The 23,018-nt window shown below is 35.7% G+C and overlaps 1 protein-coding gene across 1 annotated transcript in view; it reads left to right on the top strand.

The window, feature by feature from the left end:
- The first annotated feature begins 1,395 nt into the window (after positions 1 to 1,395).
- The window catches only part of LOC150103454 (puratrophin-1-like), a 221,867-nt gene continuing 200,244 nt past the window's right edge, over positions 1,396 to 23,018 (top strand). Inside the window, exons 1-6 of the mRNA XM_090398483.1 lie at positions 1,396 to 1,768; positions 18,161 to 18,358; positions 20,115 to 20,235; positions 21,208 to 21,307; positions 21,445 to 21,537; positions 22,507 to 22,623. Of these exons, the coding sequence (XP_090254609.1) occupies positions 1,396 to 1,768; positions 18,161 to 18,358; positions 20,115 to 20,235; positions 21,208 to 21,307; positions 21,445 to 21,537; positions 22,507 to 22,623 (1,002 nt within the window). The remainder of the gene's footprint in view (positions 1,769 to 18,160; positions 18,359 to 20,114; positions 20,236 to 21,207; positions 21,308 to 21,444; positions 21,538 to 22,506; positions 22,624 to 23,018) is intronic.

The following is a 23,018-nucleotide window of genomic DNA, read 5'->3' as shown; positions in this document are numbered from 1 at the left end:
AGGTATCAGCACACACTCAGCATACTGCTGACCAAGCTACCATTCAGTTCTTTGTCAACTAAACATGCGCTTTCATGGTAGCTGTAAGTTCTGCTTGCGTATACCAGGTAGAACAGTTGTCAGTGTTCGTGCTTTCATTCTAAAGCAGAAATTTGAGCAGTTGTAATAGACGGAGTGAAAGAATTTTTACTTTCTAAGACAAATCAACCTGTGCTATTAAAAATAATAATACATAAAATCCTTTTGTGCTCAGTTGCTTTGGTATTAATATGACTAACTTAGTTATCCTACAAACGCAATTCAATTAGAACTGCTAGTAAGTAGAGAGAGAGAACGAAAAGGGTTTTTTTTTTTTTTTTTTGGATGGACTGAGTCCTTGACTCTTTATCCCTTCATCTGAATTAGAAAATCTAAATTGGATTTTCTGTAGATGGACTGAGTCCTTAACTCTTTATCCCTTCATCTGAAATCTATGAATGGGATATTATTTAGCTGTGGCAGGGTAACGCCAATAGCCGAGCCTCACTTTAAAGCCTTCATTGGCTATAGCATTATTGCCATTTGTTATCCAAGGAGCTCTCCTGTCAAAGAGAACAGTCCTTATACTTATATAAGGACTGGCTTAAAGGGGCGAAACAGAATGCTTTTCAACTTCCCCGTTATCTGTAGAGGACCGTGTAGGGATAAAGTGTTATTGAGCTATTGAAGCTCTGATCATGGCAGGAGGGTAACTGCAATAGCCGAGCCTCAGTTAGAACTTCATTGGCTACAACATTGCCATCCAAGGGTATTGGATTGAATGAATCAATCACCGCATCTCACAGTCGATTGATTCTTCTTCCAAAGAGAACAGAAGAAACAAAATACTTTATTATGATATGAAAAATGAAAACGTGTATCGTAAAGTTTTAAAATTTTAGAAAATATTTAAAACTTTTTAAATTTTTATTTTTATATTTTATATATAATATAAGTTTCATTAATAATTAAAAAAAAAGGCATATTTTCCTGAAATTGACATATAACTTTCTTCTGTGAATCTAAAAACTCTAATCTTAATATTCCTCTGGTCATAAAATTTGATAATCACTAAAAAATGTTTTTCCTTTTCAGGATCATTCTACTCGATGTACAAACTGTTCCCAGAGATATCCTGGTTGGCCATTGTGCGTTGATGGACGGATTATTATCCATCTTGGAGAATTGGATTCCGCTTTCTTAAAGGCTGGTGACTCGTATTTCTGTGTACACGAAGTAGCAAAGTCACCCACTTGTGTTAGTCAAGTTAGTTGCACAGAGGGCGCTTCGTTGCAGTTGACCTTCCGCTACAGAACTGATAGTGGACTGACAGCGAAGGCGATCAATGAAAGAGAACTTTATGCCCTTATCAATACCATGGATTGGTCGCATCCACTGCCTCCCGAGTGTGTGGCCACCTTCGAATCGGACGAAAATTTGGTGTCCGGACTGAGGTATCTGTTGGTGTCTGTGGAAAAAGGCATCGATAGAATAGAATGGAAAAATGCTAGCAAACTATGGACTTGTGATAATTGTTGTCCAAGGAATCGTTGCCATAGCGATCCAGTGAATACAAAAGATACATCAGTGCAAACTTGTCCGCAAGTGGAAGAATATGTGCCTACATCTAATAATGGAAATTTACTTCCAGTGTTCCATTCTGAGACTCCAAAGGTGGATACTCCAAGTGGACAAGATGCTGTTGCTGCAGCAATGGCACCTTTGGCTAGCGAAGAAGAGTTCTGGTCAGGTGAGAGTCAACTTCTGTTTTGATATATTTCTTAAAATTTATCTTGCAACCAACGCTTTCTGTTAAAATAAGTTTTCACACTTAAATTTGTTGCCATAAAAGGATGAAACCAGCGCCATCTATCGATCAGTCGACGAATGGTAGAATTTAGTTTATATAAACAAAAAAAAAAGGTAAATCTTCCTGCCAGTTCAGCCAACTCCGGAACAGTGTACTGAAGTAAAACAATAAGAATAATATTGTTTTAAAATTGAACACAGAACATTATTCAAGTATTGGCAAATCATGCTACTCAGTGAAGATTGGTGTGACCATTTCTTTATCGATGACGTCGCTGGCACATGCCACCTGACAGATGTCATGTGATGAATGCGAAATCTGTCTGTTGTCATGGAAACGCAAAAGTAAAAAAGTCATATACCTTAGTGAAATAATAAAGAAACGAAATTTTTATTACGGAGAGAAGTATTGTAAGATTTTGTAAAAAAAATTTAAATTTTCTCTAAAAAAAATTATAACAACGAATAAAATGAACTATCGAAATATTATATTTACAAAAGATAAAAAATAAATGTAATTTATCGACAAAATATAATACACCAATTAAATATTAATATAAGAATAGATCTTATTATTCCGGAAAGTTGGCAAAATTCTATCTGTGCAGCTTTTTTTTTTAATGTCACGTGCAATTTGGTATTGTCAGTAATTACAGTTAAAGCAAATATGGTTACGAGAGCAATTATGTGAATGTTCTCTGGCCAGTTTTTCAGATTTTGTGTATGAGACCAACTATCTCATTTACTTAAGACCCTTATCTGGATTCAGAACAGGAACCCAGCAAAGACTATATAAAGTGCCGTTACTCCGAATTTCTATTGCTGGGAGATTTAACTTCTTGTGCATCAGTGTATCTTTTTTTGGTTTCTTTTAGCCAATGATAAATCAGCTTACAAACTTACTGCGATTTTTAAAAGTAGTAAACGTTGAAATTGACATCTGTCATTCTCTCTCTAGGCGGTATCACGTGACCAAACGAACTCTTTGGCTCGAGTCCAATGTTCATTTAACGCCTATAGTGAGGCAGAACTAATTTGAACTAGGATGCATTTTTAGAACTCCCAGTCAAAGGATCCGGTCATAATTGCATCTCCACATGTCAGGTGACCAACCAGTGATCTGCATTGCTAATAATGACTGGCGACTTTGTTGCGCGCCTTCTGTAGTTCGTGATTTGTGTGTGTCTGGGGTGGTAGAGAAGTGCTTTGCGGGATACATTACTTAGCGTGACTACACACCTTTTTAACCAGTAAAAAAAAAATCATAGAAAGAATAAACAGCCGTGAAAGCATGCAGACGGTCAAGAGTGCGAGTCATGTATATGCCGTAATAAGTATTACATAAGAAATTGTTCTTGCTATTTTTGTCTCCCAGTTCCTTTAAGAGCTTTGTTTGTTTTTCAATTCAAACATAATCTTCCGGCAGAGTAAAATCGAATTCAGATCATCTCCTAAGAGACTGATAAATATGACTAGTTCTTCCTGGATTCATTTAGGCATGCGCAGCTGGAGGTGGAGTAAGTTTTGTTTTGATATTTTTAATTGCCGATCAGGAAGAGAGTTAATGAGACTATTGCTCTCATGATGGGCTTTTATTCATTTTTTTTTTTTTTTTTTTTTTTTCGGATATCACAAGTGTTTTCTGACTCCCGGCTATGTGTTGGCGGTTTGTGTTTAATACGATGGGGTCAGATAACAGTCGTGCCTTGAAAAATGAGATTCCCACCATCTCATGACTCATTTGGTAGGAATGACGGCTTTCAAGTTCAGTCATGGAAAAGCAACTCCACCTGTTGCACAGCAGGGCGATCGGAAATACCCCCAAGGCCTGCGGAAAGGTGTGTGTGTGTGTGTGTGACGGCAGGTGAGGTTTACGAGAGGGGGGGGGAAGAAAACTGGTCGCAGATACTATCTAACTCTCTGTCCGTGATGTAGAGCTGTGTCAAGACCAACTTCCTCTGATATCGGTCGTCTCTGTGGCATACGATGGGGTTGTGCCGACGCAAATCAACCGTGGTTAGTATTATGACAACGGATAAGGAGAATCTTCTGCAAGTGCCGTAGATCCTTGTGCGCATGGGCGATGTTTTGATGCTGATATCTGAGGGTTAGTTTCGAACTGAACCAACGAAGGAGAGAGCGAACGCGCTGATAAGTAAGTGTTTAGATTGAAGATACTTTCACTGAAACCCAGCGTGGAAGTTTCTTCTCTCCATTTTCAAATGGAATGTCTAAGATATCTTTTACAAGTGGCTAAAACTGTAGAAAAATTTATGACCGGGTGTTCGACATAACTGCATTACAATGTCATCTTTTTTCCCCACCCACCCCTCCCCACAGCTCATGCTCGAGTTATCAAAGGTTATTTTCTGCAACGTTCGGCCCATCCTAATTTTCCCGTACGGAAATGAAGATTACTAAGTCTTTCTTAATTTCCGTTTGCACAATTCTGTAGATGACACATTTTTCCTTTCGTTGACAAGGATTGCTTTCCGGTGTTTTGAAAGTCAATTTAGGCATTCTTTACTGCACGTTAGGTGAGAGAGAAGGACGATGTTTTTGTGTGTAATGAAGTTCATTCAGATCTTCATTTATTTTATTTTATTATAATTTTTTTCCTCCTGATGTGTTTCAGTTGATAAATAGATATGTCAGGCTTTATTTTCAGTAAGTTTTATTTTGTTGAAAGCTATTTGAACATTTTTTTTTTTTAACTTAAATGGCGATGTGATAACTTTTTCAATTTCCCTTTATTACATATAAAAAAAGAGGGAATTATTTAATAGTTGCGTATGTGTGAGTACATATTATATACGAATAATTAAAATATTTTGTCGTGTACTCATATTTACCCTTTCAACATACGTATATGTATAAATAAATAAATACATACAATAGAATGGTGCTGCGTGAAATGCATTTCAATTAGCTGTATAAAAAATGATGTTTCTATTTATATAAAAAAGGATTTGACGCCATAAATTTAATAAAAGAAAGAGACGGCATCATTTGTAAATTATATAGAAATAGTGCATATTTAAAATCCAACATTATTTCAAAGCCAAATGTATGTAGAACTATGAAAATTTCATAAATACTATACTATATATATATATATATATATATATATATTATTATTTTTTTTTTTTTTTTTTAAATAACGAAACCTGTGGTGCGTTCATAATGAGAAGAAACACACGTATAAACCACAGTGAAAATTATTTAATTGTAAATATTTCATCCTAAGTATCTTAGGACATCATCAGTACAGTATTTAAACAAAAATTAGGAATAACATACAGTTAGGGCGCATGATTACAATAGAATCTCATGAAAACGTGCATAACGTGCTAAAGTAGTACAACAACAACAACAAAAAAAAAAAAAAAAAAAAAAAAAAACGTTAATTATTTAACACAGTTTTGTATGATAATTTCCCATACTTTAGGAATAGTAAGAACGTCGTTGCGGTTTAAGTTTGGTCTGTGTAGTAGGGCTTCAGAACTTTCTTTGTATAAACGTTCATGTTTAAATAAAGATCTATGTAAAAGTTTAGCCTTTTCCCAATGGATCCTATGGTTTGGATTTTCAATTCCGTGTTGAGAGAGGCCAGATTTCTGCGGTTTAAGAAGACGAATGTGGTCTTGATGTTCCCAGATGCGTTTCTGAACAGACCTACCTGTCTGTCCAAAGTAAGATAATTTGCATGAGCATGGAATCTCATAAACACCAGGTAACATCAAGGGTGAGAATTTGTCCTTAGGAGAAGGTAATAAATTGTAAATTTGGTTGATAGGTTTGTAAGTAGTGGCAAAATTGTATTTCTTCATAATTTTAGAAAGACGTTCTGAGATGCCTTTAACATAAGGTATGGGAATTCGTATGGACTTCTTCCTGTCTGGTTTGATGTATGCAGAAGTGACTGATGATTTTTTGAGTTGTTTTGGGATTATATCCATTTAGGATGGCTGTATTTTTTGATAACTTCTAATTCCTGGTTTAAAGATTCTTCAGAGGAGCAGAATTTGTGTGCTCTGGAAACTAGTGATTTAATAATACCAGATTTCTGAGATGGATGATGAGCAGAAGAATTGTGAATGTAGCGACCTGAGAATGTAGGCTTGCGAAAGACGGAAGTGGCGATGGAACCGTCTTCTTTTCTTTTGATGTGTAAATCCAAAAAAGAGATACTCTGTGGAGATTCTTTTTCTAACGTAAAGTTGATGCGATGATGAAGAAGGTTAATTTTATCTAGAAACAGTTGTAATTCAGGTTCGGGATGATTCCATATTGCAAATACGTCATCGACATATCTTAGCCAAATTTTTGGTTTGGGTTCAAAAGTGAATATTTTTTCCTCAAGGTGTTCTAGAAACAAATTTACTAGGTTTGGTGATAAAGGAGATCCCATTGCTGTTCCTTCCTCTTGCTTGTAAATTTGACCTTTCCAGGTGAAGTAACCTGATGCAATAACAAACTTGAACAATTTAACTATATCAGACGGAAATTTTTGAGTAAGTAATTCTATTGTTTCTTTATCTCCTTTATCACCAAACCTAGCAAATTTGTTTCTAGAACACCTTGAGGAAAAAATATTCACTTTTGAAACCAAAACCAAAACTTTTTGGGTAAGATATGTCGATGACGTATTTGCGGTATGGAATCATCCCGAACCTGAATTACAACTGTTTCTAGATAAAATTAACCTTCTTCATCATCGCGTCAACTTTACGTTACAAAAAGAATCTCCACAGGGTATCTCTTCTTTGGATTTACACTTTAAAAGAAAAGAAGACGGTTCCATCGCCACTTCCGTCTTTCGCAAGCCTACATTCTCAGGTCGCTACATTCACAATTCTTCTGCTCATCATCCATCTCAGAAATCTGGCATTATTAAATCACTAGTTTCCAGAGCACACAAATTCTGCTCCTCTGAAGAATCTTTAAACCAGGAATTAGAAGTTATCAAAAAATACAGCCATCCTAAATGGATATAATCCCAAAACAACTCAAAAAATCATCAGTCACTTCTGCATACATCAAACCAGACAGGAAGAAGTGCATAGGATTCCCATACCTTTCGTTAAAGGCATCTCAGAACGTCTTTCTAAAATTATGAAGAAATACAATTTTGCCACTACTTACAAACCTATCAACCAAATTTACAACTTATTACCTTCTCCTAAGGACAAATTCTCACCCTTGATGTTACCTGGTGTTTATGAGATTCCATGCTCATGCAAATTATCTTACTTTGGACAGACAGGTAGGTCTGTTCAGAAACGCATCTGGGAACATCAAGACCACATTCGTCTTCTTAAACCGCAGAAATCTGGCCTCTCTCAACACGGAATTGAAAATCCAAACCATAGGATCCATTGGGAAAAGGCTAAACTTTTACATAGATCTTTATTTAAACACGAACGTTTATACAAAGAAAGTTCTGAAGCCCTACTACACAGACCAAACCTAAACCGCAACGACGTTCTTACTATTCCTAAAGTATGGGAAATTATCATACAAAACTGTGTTAAATAATTAACGTTTTTTTTTTTTTTTTTTTGTTTGTTTGTTTGTTGTTGTACTACTTTAGCACGTTATGCACGTTTTCATGAGATTCTATTGTAATCATGCTCCCTAACTGTATGTTATTCCTAATTTTTGTTTAAATACTGTACTGATGATGTCCTAAGATACTTAGGATGAAATATTTACAATTAAATAATTTTCACTGTGGTTTATACGTGTGTTTCTTCTCACTATACTATATAGTTATTGAAAATTTTCAATTTAAATTTTTTTGGAGATGGACCAAGTCCTTGACTCTTTATCCCTTCATCTGACTGAAGAAAATGTGTGAATGGGATGTTACTGAGTCATGGCTGGGTAACGGCAATAGCCGAGCCTCAGTTAGAACTTCATTGGCTACAGCATTGTCATCCATTACCCTCCCTGGGTACTCATTTTAGTCGCCTCGTACGACATGCATGGGCTACGGCGGGGCGGATATGTAAGTAAAGCCCTCTCTAAAAATTAAAACGATCCCTAGCCCACTCCATAGTGGCCGAGAGATCGTCCAACTCAGTGACGGCTCCACTCAGTGACGCCCCTCCCCCATCCCCACCGAGCAGAACCGCTCATATTCTAGGGAAAAGCGTCCACGGACGAGGTCCCTCACGGGCCACGCCGGAGAATACCCTCCCTAGAGACTCGAAATGCTCTCTCAGGGCAACTCCCCCCCCCTCACCGGGAGCAAAATTCCGGAAGAAACTTGAGAGAGCGAAACCTCAGCATCTATTTTAGTCGCCTCTTACGACACGCACAGGTTGCGTTGGCGCCATTTCTTTCCTGGTCACCACACGGGGTTCTCAATTCATTTTGAGTATGAAAAATAATTTTCAATAGATTTATATAAAAAGTAAGATGGTGTATTTGCATATTTTAAAAAAATGCAAACTGTACATAATTGATTATTTTATAAATAGTTTAATTATATTTTATAAAAAAAAAACTTTATATCGAAAATATTGAATATTGTTTTAATAATGTTTGAAACTTCTTTGCCTTGTTTAACTTTCTTAAATCGCACACATCATTTCGATGATGAACATTTTTTTTCCTTCTAATTTTAGGTGTTTATGTACTCTAGCTTGAGTAATTTAGTGGGGGGGGGAGGGGATGTTAGTTTTCAATTAGTATAGCACATTCTATGGACTTATATATTTTTGGTGAGAATTTCTTGATTTTGATAGCTGATGTCTCTTGATAATAGTTTGATTAGTATAATCAAAGTTTTAATGGTGTGGTTTAGGTAGCATCTGCTGTGTACAAACAATTAACATTCTTAATTATTTAAGACTTTTAATTAATTCAGAATTTCAGAAATTAATTTGCAGCAAATTACCTGTTGGCTTTATTATTATTATTATTTTTTTAATATATGTTATTCCCTCCTCGATCCTGATTGGATGGATTTTATTACTAGAAAAAGAAAAAATAATAATGAAGTTTGGTATTTAGAATCACTGTTAAATTTATGGAATTATTTCCAATTTCGGCTTCAAATCAGACTATATTTTCCTTGAAAATATAAACAGCTGGGACTGCTTTCATACCTTTTGGGGGTAAGCGCTTTCAATCCATGAAGCAGAAACCCAAAGCCATCACTATTCTTATTTTAGTTTCTTACTTTCTCCGCAAGTGGCACTACGTGTGGTCTTGTTCCGTCAATCAAATTCAGGCATGGAGTACAATGCCACAAACAGTGTTCATGACAGTCTAAACACTGGAACCAAACACTACCGTGAAAGCGAAAAGGACCTTCCGGCTGTGCCCTTCTTACGACTAATCTTATCTTTAAACCATTGAAAACAATACACTCTGTTAAAAACACACACTTGTAATTTTATCCGACTGATCACTTTTAAGTGGATTTGTTACATATTATGGTAATATGACAATTAGATATATCTGTCTATCTGGTTGTCATTACATAATTTCTCTTCAGATTTTGAAAACAATATTTGTTTTCAATATTTTTTCTTTACATTTCTTTTTTTACCGCCAGGGGCGCTAGTTGGTCATCTAAGTTCGTATATATTTGTATATTATTATATTTTACATATTGTAATTATATATATATTTTTTCTATTTCTGCCCTTAAATTGGTTTAACAGCAATAGCCGAGCTTCCGTTAGAACTTCATTAGCTACGGTATTGCCATCCGTTACCCTGAAGTCCTAAAAAGGACTCTTTTTGTGTAGATAGATAGATGTATCCTTATAAGGACTGGCTTAAAGGGGAGAAGCAAGAATGCTTTTCATCTTCCCCGTTATCTGTAGGGATAAGGTTATTGAGCTATTAAAGCTCTGATCACGGCAGGAAGGTAACAGCAATAGCCGAGCCTCAGTTAGAACTTCATTAGCGCATTGCCATCCATTACCCTCCAAGGGTATTAATCACTGACTATGTAAGTAAAGGTGAAATCTCAAAAAATCGGACGATCTCTAGGCCACTCCATAGTGGGCGAAAGATCGTCCATATCTCAGCGTTGGTTCCACTCAATGACGGGCTCCCCAATCACCGAGCAGAACCGCTCAAATTCCGAAGAAAATAATTCGCCGACAAAGCCCCTCAGCGGGCCGTGCCGGAGAACACTTTCCCCGGAGATTCAAATTGCTCCCTTAAGGCAAAAACCTTAAGAGAGCGAACTCAAAAACTCATCGCCCAAGGGGTAACAGCAACAGCCGAACCTCAGTTAAACTTCATTGGTGCAGCATTGCATTGCCATCCATTACCTCCCAGGGCATTAATGAATCAATCACCGCATCTCACGGTCGATTCCCATCCTCCTAGATAGATGTATAAATAAATAAAAGATAAATAAAAGAACTGGGCGATGGACTGAGTCCTTGACTCTTTATCCGGTTATCTGAATGAAGAAAATCTGTTTTGTGGGCGGGGTGTTATTGAGCTAAAAAGCTCTAGTCATGGCTGGTATCATGGCTGGTAACGGCAATAGCCGAGCCTCAGTAAAAACTTCATTGGCTACAGCATTGCCATTTGTCCTGAAAAGGGCTTTAGGTTATCTTTTTGCCATATTTTGCCATATATCCAAACCCTAGATAGATGTATTTTGGCACTTAGAGAAATTAAGTCATAAATATTCATGATTTAAAATGGTGTAGCAAATTGTACAAACTTTATTCAAAATTTTCTAAGCTTAGAAAATAATTTATTTGCTTCATAATTATATGATACAATTAATTATTATTATTATTATTAATAATTGCATCATATAATTATGAAGCAAATAAATTAATTTCTAAACTTGGTTTAGTAGTACTTTGTAAATCCTAAGAAAACAAAAATATCGATTTTGTTCTGAAACTCCAACTATACGACGGCTCTTTGAGAACTACCCAATTATTTTTAAGTAAAGAAATGCTCCAAGGAAAAGCTTTCGTAGATGATAAATTATAATGTGGAATTAATGAATGTGTTTTGACAATTCAAACACGGATTAAACATTTATCCTGTGAATATTTTATTATGCTGCGTTCAATGGTCTATGTAAATTAATCACTGTAATATTAATTTATGAAATATAATGCCATTTAAGTAATTTAGCTGAAATGGGCAGGCGATTTGCCAGTGAATAAATCAATGGTTATTAAATGAAGTTAACGTACTGTTTGGACTGCGCATGCTTAAAAGAAAAAAAAAACGCATGTCATTTTTGTTTATTAAATAAATTACCGATTTTTTTAAACGAAATTGTAGCTGTTTTATATTTGCGTTACTCCTCTGCAGTTTTTTTTTTATATATAATATTTCATCGTTTTTTCAAATTGCTCATTAAATCAAAGTTGATTATAGCATCATATTTTTTGTTTCAACTTCGCGCAGGCATTTCTTGGACCAAGGCCAAGAGTGATCGCGCCATCTATAATAAAATTATCAATTAATTATTTTAAATTATAGTATGCTATAATTTAAAATAATAAATTGATAATTTATTATATTAAATATGTAAATATGCATAGAAATTTTACCTTTCACAATTTCACGCATAATTTTAATAATAAAATTAATAAAATCAGAGTGGTTTACTGAGTTTTAATTTTTTTTCCTTTATTTTTTTAAGGATAATTAATCATTGAAGGATAACGTTAATGCAATTCAGCATGAAAACACCCATGCGAAATGTGTTATTATGTAGTTTAGTCATTTAAGTGGAAAAATATTACTCTTTGTGATATAAGAAGCAGTTCATGATGTAATCGATCATACATAAGATACTATCACGTATTTTCTCACCCTCTTCTTTTTAAAGTATTGTGTTTACTCGAGTGTTAATAAATCAGAGCATCAACGCCTTTTATCTGTGAAGGTTTACGTGCTAACATACAACTTCAAAAATAGGTCAACTATTTCTGTGTAAGGTTGGACTGCGGTAATTGAACATGATCCGATTAGCGGAATGATAAATTTCGGAATTCAAACTAATCAACTGTTTACTGTTATCCAAGTGCGTAGGAGTTCGAATAACATAATTAAATTTTGTTACTACCTTGTACACTTTGGCGTTATGGTTTCTACCTTACGATGATCTGTATCTTAGTTCGTTATATGTATGGGTAATTGTTTGCAATGAATGGAGAACTATAAATAAAATGCCGTTTGATGGAGGATGAAGTAGTCACCTTCCTCCTCCTCCTCCTCACAAAAAAAAAAAAAAAAAAAAAAAAAAACATCATGGAAGTTTTATAAAGGATAGGATGGACTATGACCGACTTCCTCCCATAAGTATATATTTCTATGTGACCTAGCATTGCTAAAACAATTACAGAAATCATCGATAATCGCTTCACTCTTAAAGTTATTTGGATTATTCTTTCTCTCTTTACCTATCAGAGAAAAACTGATTTAAAGTCAGATATTATTCACAGTGGGAGACAACATGATATTACTGAAGGGATTTCTCAAGTGATCTACTTCAGTGTAACAAAGTTTACAAGGCACAGATGTATTTGAATACAAATTTGAATTTGACTTGGTTGGCGTGAGATTGGTACCCTGGGAAAGGTTGCTATATGTCGTGTCTGTTGCACTTTGCATTCATGACAGGTCGTGCTCACTGTGCGTGCCAAAAGTGGCGAATTTCGGCACGCAGACTCAGAGGAGCTTACACGCTTTTTTACAGGCTTCGTGGCTATTTAGTCCAAGGTCGGTATTACTGTATGGGCATTGTGGCTACATCTTTTTATAAGATACGGATATGTCTACAGACTTGTTGGAAATTCTAGAACAGTGGTATGTTGTTTTGGATCGAATCTCCTCCCTAAATTGAGTATCGGTGTCAATTTCGGCATTAATGATGAAGTGGTTGCTTGGCAACTAAATAATTAACGTGATTACATGGACATTGCATTGGTTACCTAATCGTAAAGTTAATTAGCATGCGTTGCTCATGTTCATCGTAAACTCCTAACTTCTGGCAAAGGTTATTAATTAGTCGAACTCCAACAATAACTGCATTCATTCGTTTTCTTTTTAATAGGAAACTCCTCCCTCGTTTCGCTCTGTCTCTTCCCACCGTCCTTGAGAGTCTCATGGCTCATCAAAAGGATATACAGTGTAGAAGAGCAGCAAACCGAAGACAATCGGCATTTATCATTATTTCCTTTCCATTGCCATGACTGAGGCATTGCAGTCTCGGTAGTTCAGACATAATCGTGAAAACTTTTATCATTTGTTCGAACTCAACCAAATTATTGTTTCGTTTGATACAGATACTACACTTCAATCGTAGCCGATTCCTGTCATACAGATAGTGCCGCCCTCTAACCAAATACAGTAATTACCGTTAGCATATTTATATAATGTAATTGGGAGACGAAATCACTATAAAAAGAAAAATTATTCAGTTGCATAATGAGATTTGCAAATGCACATTTTCAGTAATATAGACAGGGACGAAGAGAAGGATTTCGGGAACTGGCGGGGAAAAAAAAAAGGTCTTCTCCAATCTGGACCTAACAATTTGTATTGGTTCAATCTCCCTCCCACTCTTGTCGATTCTGAATATTGCTTTAACAGTGTACAGAAACAACCTGACATTCCTTATTCCTTCCTTCATAGATTACTTTCTGTATATATATATTTCAGTAAATACTTTTGTTTAGTTTATCAATTATATGAAGTCTGATCAAGATCTAAAGACTACTTTGTTTCTCTTGTTGGTAGGCTACTTAGATTATGAGAAGTAACTATGACCTCCATTGTATTACTCTATATTTTATGTGTGTTCTCTGACCAGTTCGGGTGGTTTTTTTATGTCAATTCACCCACGAAAGATTGTAAATTGTAAATGCAATTTAAAGCAGGCCCCTCCTCCTCTTGTTAACAAGCAGCGGTGCATTGTTATTGTGGTTGGGCTATGGGTCGGATAATAAGGGAACCATGTTTTTCTAGCCACTTCAGGCCAATAAACATGTAATACAAGATTAGAGAAACAAAATCCTGCAACCAAGTTTGAGCCTCGAACCCAGATTTCTTTCTAACTAGAGGGCGTTGTTTACCTATCGCCCTATGGGGCTGCTCATTCTCAATGAACATCTTATATCATTCTCATTGGCACGATGAGCTGTAAATTTTTTTTATGATTACTTTCATCGTATCAACAGCGAATGAATATCGCATGCGGTGAGCATCCTGGAAGAATTAACGTGTTTTAGAAATGAAGAAACAGTGGCTGAAGTGCGTTCCACTAGACCAAACCATCAACTTACTGTTTTTATTTCGACGTTTTGGAGTGTTGATGTCAGAAACGAAGGAGAATTTTAGAATAGAAAAATCACCATAACAATGCACCTGCACACCTATTCCTACTTGAACCACAATTTTTGACGAAACTATCCCAGGTATTTGATCCAAGTCCTCTGGACATGCGTGATGCCAGACTTGAGAGGGCAGTTACAAAGAAATCGCGAAATTTTTTGCCTTTCCATTGGAAAGACTGATGCGAATCCCATCAAGAAAGCGAGGAACGTTTTTTTTTTTTTTTTTTTTTTCAAAATACGCTGGCCATATAACTTTGGTTGTTTCGGTCCTAATTTCAACCCAACTCCGTATGGCTCCCCCACTATTTCCTCTCGATAAGCAAACATTCAGAAGCGAAATATTTTATAGTGAAACAGTTCGATAAAATACGATAAGGAAACGATGCAAGGACGTGTTTGGAATGTTCTAGCAATGCAGAACAAGGGCGTACAAGAGTAGGAGGGGCCTGCTTTAAATTGCATTTTTGGTTTCCATACTTCAATCTCAGCACTCTCGATCAGACTTCGTATAATTACTTTTTTTTTTTTTTGAAGTTATATGTCATATATCATTCTTGCTGCCTTTAAATAACTGATAACAAAATAATAAACAACAGCCTAAACGTAGTGATAAACAAGGCTATGTAATCGGTTGCTTGACTTATATTTGCTGTGCATTCGATTCTTTCTTTGATAATTGAAGTACGTCCGGACTGCGAGTTTATATCAACGTACCTCGCCAATCAAGGCCAGACTGTGTGATAAAACGGAATAGCTGTCTGACATAAGAATGATCAGTTATGAACACTTGTTTATCATGATGTACATACGATTTGCCCGCTTATTATGGAATGCTAGACATCAACAGTTTCTGGTTTAAGAATTTATATATACGACCAGATTTTTAATGGGCCAGTCGTACATTTTTTGAAGGGCATGTTATCCCCTTTCTTCCCTCCCCCCATCTCCTGCCCTTTATTAAATGCCACGCATACTAAGAAAGAATTCAGAGACGCATGATTCCGAAAGTCGAATCAGTTGAATGCAGGAAATGTGGATCCACATACCAGTTGAATACTCGTGCATGACATTCACTGTTGCTTCTCTGGCAGCTACATTTTATGCATCCGTTGTGAAAACCAACGTCCCGTATTTCCCAAGCGGGTTGTGACGTGAAGAGGACTTTAGCTCGCAGTTTCCCCTTCAGCTGCGGTCTTTAACCCATAATGCTATTAGGTAGTTAACGCGCGCGCAACAGAGAGAAAGAGAGAGAGAGAGAGAGAGAGAGATGGTGTTTGTGGGTATGTATGCCATTAACATCACGTGTTTTCGCCTGTGTAATGTTGGGTCGATGATACTGCTAGTTAAATAAGCAGATATGTGACCATCATACGAAATCTACTTTAAATGAGCGCCCCCTATGCCATTTTCAGAGTTTGATATTTTTTTCCGGGACATAATCGTCTAGATTTTGATCTCAGTCCCAGATGGAATCAGATGATATGATAAATGGATGCGTACAACGCATCGGACCAGAGACTTCTAAAAACGAGGCGATTCTAAAAATTATTTCGGAAGCGACAGACAGGGGGATTCCGAGAGTATATTGTTTACGGAATTTGTTTAAATCAATCTCATCATCATCGAGAAAAGTTAACCGAGTTTGGAAGTCATTTTTAAGCGAGGAGGGGGATATAATCCCATTTTCAGATTTATATATTTTTATTTCACTCAAGCTAATAAAGATCTTAGCTTTCATCTCTTTCTGCTCTTGAATTTTTGCATCTGAAGCTGAGCGTTTCCTGTATCTTAATCTATTCATGCCACTCTTGCCTGTAAAGATCATTATCCCGCTAAGAATGATTCACCTGTGCAATTAATGCCAAGGTTTTTCGTTTAATTACCCTTGAGAATAGGTTCTTATTGTGTGAGTGAAGGTCCTGTGACAAAATTCCCGTAGAAAAAATTTCAGTAATGATCTTGGGCACAGCTTGGATTGCGTGTTTCCGATGAGTCATTCATATTTTGAATAACGAAATTTGGTTTTATTTATTTCAACTTTTTTTATACCCTATTATTTATTTATTTTTTTTAAAGGTCAACATGCAAGTTAATGTGACCCATAGTAGCAAACCGGATTTTTCACCTGTATTTACTTGGAATGTTAAAACCGCAAAATGAAGCTCAGTAAGTGCTACAAAAAGTGTTAGTACTGTGAACTACGTCCCCCCCCCCCACACACACACACCATAACACCCACTTTTTTTTTTTTTTTGGAATGGTTAAAGGGCTGTGTTAATATGACACTACGATCTCTTTCGAAATGATATAACAAATTCAAACCCCCCCCCCCCTTTTATCATGACTTTTAGAGACGTACGCATCATGGTCAAGAATGAACGTAGTATCTGTTCTTACCATCCTAACTTCACTTGATATGATAAACATGGGAAGAAGTTGCGCAGAATGGTTTAGCAGGATGTGAGTTAACGATTCTATCATCTAGACCTTTTAAGAAAGAGATGGTTTGAAAGAGAAGGATTTTATAAATGATCTCATGACTGCTTATAAAAATTATAAATTCTCCAAACTGCTAGCCCACTTTTTTCCCCTGTTCGTTGGAAAGGAGATGGGATAATTTAACTATAAAAATTATACTCTTTGCCATTAGGCTGTTTCCAGTTTACTATACGCGTATAGAAGGTTTGGTGAAAAAAAAAAACTTATTAAATTAAAATACTTTGTTTGTTAGCATCCAGGAATATGTTAGCAGAGCTAATCTCAAGGTCACTTAAACAGAATGGGAGAGGAAAGATTAGCAAAACAAGTGTTTTCTGCCAGGTTGGCAGGAAAAAGACCCAGAGGAAGACCAAGATATAGGTGGATTGATACGGTACAAAGTGCTTAGAAGACAGAAATATAAGATATGATAATGTTGTAGTCTTGACAGGTAACAGATTGATTTGGAGGAAAATTGTAGATAGGAAGTTAGTAATGATGTAAGTTTTTCATGTAGTACTATCATAATTATCCTGTACACCCCTTGAGGGTACATGGCAGGAATTTGATGATGATGATTTTTAGTTTGTATCGGGTTTTTTTTTTTTTTTTTTGAAGATGAACAATGGAGGTGATGAAAGTGTTCCATGATTTTCGATTTAATCTGTAAATAAATGTTGGCTGGTTTTAGGATGAGTGGGGAAAAGGAGAATTACTAGTCTCTTTTCCTACTAATGGGCATTGGTAATTCTAGAAACATTTCCGAACACCATGCGAAAATATCTGTGATAAATACTTGCAGCAGAAACATTTCTATAAAGATGTTGAAAATCAATGGCAGTGTAGCCAATAAGCTAATTTCTCCACTACGAAATGTGAAGCATTTTTATAGATGTTTTTAAGAAAAAACATTTTTATCTGTAACAGAAGTATTTTATTGCATGAACGTAAGAAAGTGAAGTAGATAAGCTATTAAATCTCTTAATTTGTGTTCGTTTATCACTCTCCTCTTTCTTATTTGAACCATCAGCGAAATTGTGGATCGTATTTGCAGTCACAATTAAAAACCAGATAAGTCTGCGGTATCCTAGGATTAACTGCTAAGATCGAGAACCCATCCAGCATTGTAGCCTAAGTGAAAAATAGTAATCCTGTGAAGAAAAGAAGTTAAGGAGATAGACTCTCCTTAAAAAGGCGTTTATGACAAGAAAATGTATTTGATTTTTTATTCAATACTTTCCTTTCTAGCATTTTAAATAATAAATCAACCGGGAACTAAAATTGATTTAAACTCTGAGTGTTGGTCACGGATAATTTTGTATCGAGGTTGAAGTTATCTCGGCACATTTTAATCGGACTTCCTCTTTCATGATTTTTACACAATTCAGTAGACATCTCTAAACCGAATGCATAGTTTTAGTTTGATGATAAATGAAACTGAAACATTTTTTTTTTTGCGCGTTAATGTGTTGCGCGCTAAAGGTAGATAAAACATCATATTTTAATTCCAGATTCGTCATTGACAGAAGGCGAAGCATCCAAAGCATCTCAGAAGAGTAAGGATGACGAATCTCAAGATATGTGTAGTATGCCTTCGTGTAAAGATGAAGAGCATGACGATGGTTACTATGACAATACGTTAACTCAGCCAACAACGATAGGACAGCTGGATCCCTGTGTTCTACATTCCAAACTAGCTCTTTTACCAGGTAAGACGTGTATATTATTAGTACATGTGAATTCGATCTTTATATCCATTGTGCATCTTCCGTATTTAATGTGTGTGTGTGTGTGTGTGTGTTCTGAAATGACAGAAGAGGGAAAATATTGACATTCTGGAGTATCAGTGAAAGTAGCTTTCGATTATTAATCAAAAAAAGTGTCTAAAAATGAGTCTTACAACCAAACGGGAAAGGAGGTTATTTGTTTTCATTTTCCTCTACGTCATTTGGCACATAACACTTTCTTCAGTTATTTTTACACGTGACCGCACACATAAAAACACCGCTTTTAATCATCTATTTACGCTTAATCAATTATCTCATTAGTTTATTCTTACCTGCGTGATTATTTGATAAAATTCTCCACCCTAAGATGCATTACTTTACTTTTCAAAGAAATCGACGTAACCCTTTTTCCATACTTCCCTCCTCCCCATCAATAGTGTTCTATCGGTATGCGGATGCCCTTCAGTGATCTTTTATGTTTCTCCCCATCCACGTGTACCGTTTTTCCCACCCAGACCATGACATCAGACCCCCGTTGTGTTCTGACAATTGCCTGGGGACATGCTATGATAACTACCCCACCACACCTACATTGACTACTTCTAGTTAGGCCTTGTCGAATATTACAGACCCACATCGTTATCCATTGCTACTGGAATATGTTCGGTCCATTTATAAAGGCGTAGACCTCTTATCGGCTGTCAGTCGGTACGAAAAATTTCGCACGTGTAAGAGAGGAACCCACACAAAATTTAACCCGGATGTACACCGATCCAAGCGCTTGAGGTAATCTTCAAAAGCCATACAACAGTCACGGTACCATAATCTTAGATGAGAAGTGTATTTAAAGATAATTTTTGAAACTTTAATTTGTTGGGGAAAAATCTTTGACTCTATGATAATTCTATCAATACAAGATGGACACTTACAGCACATTTGGAAGATTGAGTTCAATGGCTAATGAACTCAGTTGCGTTTGGGGGGGAAAAACGGCAAATTTCCTTGCTTTTTTTGACACTAGAATTCACGTCTTTTTCAGTTCAAGGGGATAGGCCTTTCTTTGACATTGCCACAAAGACGGTATCCCCAAGCCAAGCCAAGCCCGTAGATTTACGTACACCTCAAATATCTCCATGAAGTCTTTCTGAGAAGCTTCATTGGGATATTTGAGATATAATCTATACTGTACATTATCCTTCAGATGTCACTTTTTTTTTTTTTTTTTTTGATGTGCAAATAAATTTTACAAGCAAAAATGATTGCTGATTTGCATCTGAACAGTTTACAATTATACGAACTCAATTCGCGATATTCTTCATTTCAATGTAAGGCTGTCCCAAACCACGTCTCATAAGGTCATCTTCGGAACATTCCAAGAATGCTAGTAATGCATCATTTGACTCCGGAGGGCAGTGCTTCCGGTGTAAGACGAATGCGTCTTCCCTGAAAAAAAAAAAAAAAAAAAAAAAAAGTATTTGGGAAGTAGGGAAGGGAAAAAAAAGTATAGGGGATGGGAAAGCAACTTCCTGTCTGCACATGCCGGCTATTGTGAACTCCTTGTCTTTTAGTTCGCAGTAGGTTAAGAAAGTTAAGGACCCATACTAGAGGTCATACGTAATTATTATCGGAAAAACCCACTGACAGTGTTTAAACGCGTTTTATCTAATCAAATAATTTTCTTTATAAATTTATTTATTAAAGACTGTCACGGATTTCTAAATATATAAACATTTTTCAGGTTCAAGGGATCTTGAAGGGAGGAGTATCGTGCTCATATTTTGCTTTGCCCTTAAAGAAAATCCAGACATCAGTCCAACTCAGTTAGCTCAATTGCTTATGTACTTCCATTCAGTACCAAAGTAAGTTTTTATTATTGAGATGAAATAAAAAATAAATAGTATAATATTTAGTTGTGATGTGTCTTTCTAATTACAGAGGGTGCGCTGCCATCGATGATTATTACGTCATAAGTGGTTGATTGTTCTGTTTATTTTATTTTTCTCTAACGAATACTTCCTGATTCTAAATGTTTATCTGAGTTCGTTTGAAAATTAAGTTTATGACAAAGTTTCAACAGACAAGAACTTTTTTTCTTTTTTTTTTAATGTGTATGATAAGAAGCAAGAAAAAAAAAACATAATTATGCAGGCATTTACTTTCACACATAAAAACCGATCTATTATGTGTATTAACAGGCGTAGACAATTAAGATGAATAATGTATACTTCTTTATAAGCTGAGAAGACTGGTGTGTGTGAAATATCCTGGTGGTCACTCACATCTAGGTGTGTCTATTTGCTTGCCGCTAGACTAGTGAGATGATACAACCAGTTTAGCAGACTTTTCTTCTTTTTTTTATCCTTACAATTAGCAACAATTTGAACCCTGCTAATGTGAGATCGAACGAAAGACAAGTATACCTGTTTTTAACAGTCGTCCCTTCTCTTCCCCCCCCCCCTTTATCCATTTTATATATCTCATGTGTGATAGCACTTTCATAAAATACCCCCCCCCTCGCTCTTTCTCTTCATTAGTCTTTCTGCCCTTGGCTATCAGGGATTTTCATGTCAGTTTAAAAAATTATTTATTGTATATATCTATCCGATAATACTTCACTTCCTTTAGGTTTCTTGATTACGTTTGCGTGTATACAATCTTATGATCATTCGCCAGGTAACTTGGTTCCGATTTTTAAACAATACATCTTTTATTGCAATATTATAGCCATTTACAGTTAACAATAGGTATATTTGCTATCAACTGAATCTAAATGATCAACAGTTATTAAAGTGCATTTGAACGTAAAATTTATGTTATTTTTATTTTGTTAGGAAAGAAGTCGTATCCAGTGGATTCTCGATTATTGTAGATACCACAGGAGCTACAGACAAAGTTTGGAGTACTATAGACGAAGCATTTTGTTTATTAGAGGTATATATTTTGTATTGTGTAACAAGCAGTTTTATTTGTGTGTTTTTGTTTGTTTTAATTATCATGCCATTCTTAATTAATATAACATTAGTATTTAGAAAGAAGTTTTAAATATAATTTTTGCGTTTATCTTTTAGGCCAATATTCCAAACGCTATCAATACGGTTATTGTCTGGAAAAGAGGATTCGAACGTGTTGATATCAATCCCTTTCCGTCCAGTAGAGTTAAGGTAAGATCCTCAAATATATACTTTCCAGAACAGAGGTTCCCACACTTTTGGACTTACTACCGAAACCATTGAAATTGTCTGCGCAAAATTATTTACGAAGGTGGTCTGAAAAGTTTTAAAATCAGTTTTATTCTAAGCATTGTTCAGAGATTTTCATGCGAGTGCTTTTTTGATCTCCTGTGAGCAAGCGCGGCACCCATCTTGCGCGAAGCTTTTTCATTTGCAATTCTTCATGCAAAATATATTCTACACGTTCTTTTGAAATGCCTATAGTCTCAGCAATTTCACGCACTTTGACTCGCCGGTCATCCAATACTATATCGTGCACTTGACCAATGATTTCTGGTCTTGTACACTTTTTGGACGTCCTTCACGTGGATCATCTTCAAGGCTGGTACGGCCACGTTTAAACCCGGCAGCCCATTTCCTAATTGTCAAAAACGAAGGAGAAGAGTGCCCATAAACTTTTATGAACTTCGAATGAATTTCTTTTTGAGTTAAATCTAGTTTTACAAAGAATTTTATAACCGCACGATACACAATTTTATCCATTTGAAGGGATACAGATAACACATTTGCTTCAGACAGCTGTATAAAACAAACTACTTGATAGAATGACTTGCAATTTCACATGGATGCTTATGACAGATGTACCAACTTTAAAAAAAATCTTGCCGATAGTGTTGCTATCTATGGTCGAAGCCGAGAACTTTTCAAACCACTCTCGTATATTTGATATCGTTAATGGAAGTAAAATAGTTTTTTTTTTTTTTTTTTTAAACATGAAATTCAGTGCTCATTTTAAAATATAAATATGCATTGTTGAAATTATGGCCGCATTTTGTTTTGTTACAATTTAGAAATCTGTTTTATTTTCGGACAAATGTTTGGGAGCCACTCTTCCAGTTTTGATTTACATGCTAAAAATGCAGTTATAAATGGCTTAAAATTTACGATCTTCTTCGATAGTATGAAATTGTGGCCACAATGGAAAAGCTCCAGAAATTAATCAAACGAGATCAACTGTTAGTGGAACATGGTGGAACCTATGCTTATGACCATCAGGAATGGATGGGATTTCGTAAGGTAAGCCTTGTATCAATAGTATGTCATTTCAGTCTTAATTAATTATTTCTTAAATACTCATTTAATTAAACATGCTAAAAAGATATTAAACGACTTCTGTTTAAAATGTTTTGTTTAATTTCAATTAACAGTGAATCATCTTGAACATAAGTGTAGATGTTAATTGAAAATGTTTATTTTTTTATTTATGAGAAATCGTGAATGTTTCTAATTACAGAGGGTGCGCTGCCATCGACAATTACGTCATAAACGGCATAGCAGAAAACCTGTTTCTAATTTTTTTTTTAAGTCTGCTAATTTTGTACCGATAGGTGGCAATATGCTGTTTGTTGATTACAGTAAAGTTCCATTATATTGTTGCGTGGTGCGATGTATTTTTTTTTTTTTTTATTCAC

This window comes from Typopeltis vanoorti, chromosome 9 (genome assembly GCF_054136105.1).
Source record: "Typopeltis vanoorti isolate ZY-2024b chromosome 9, IOZ_Tvanoo_1.0, whole genome shotgun sequence".
In the NCBI taxonomy this organism is placed as follows: domain Eukaryota; kingdom Metazoa; phylum Arthropoda; class Arachnida; order Uropygi; family Thelyphonidae; genus Typopeltis; species Typopeltis vanoorti.
Note: the sequence above shows the minus strand (reverse complement) of the source record. Positions and strands in the feature narration are given on the sequence as shown.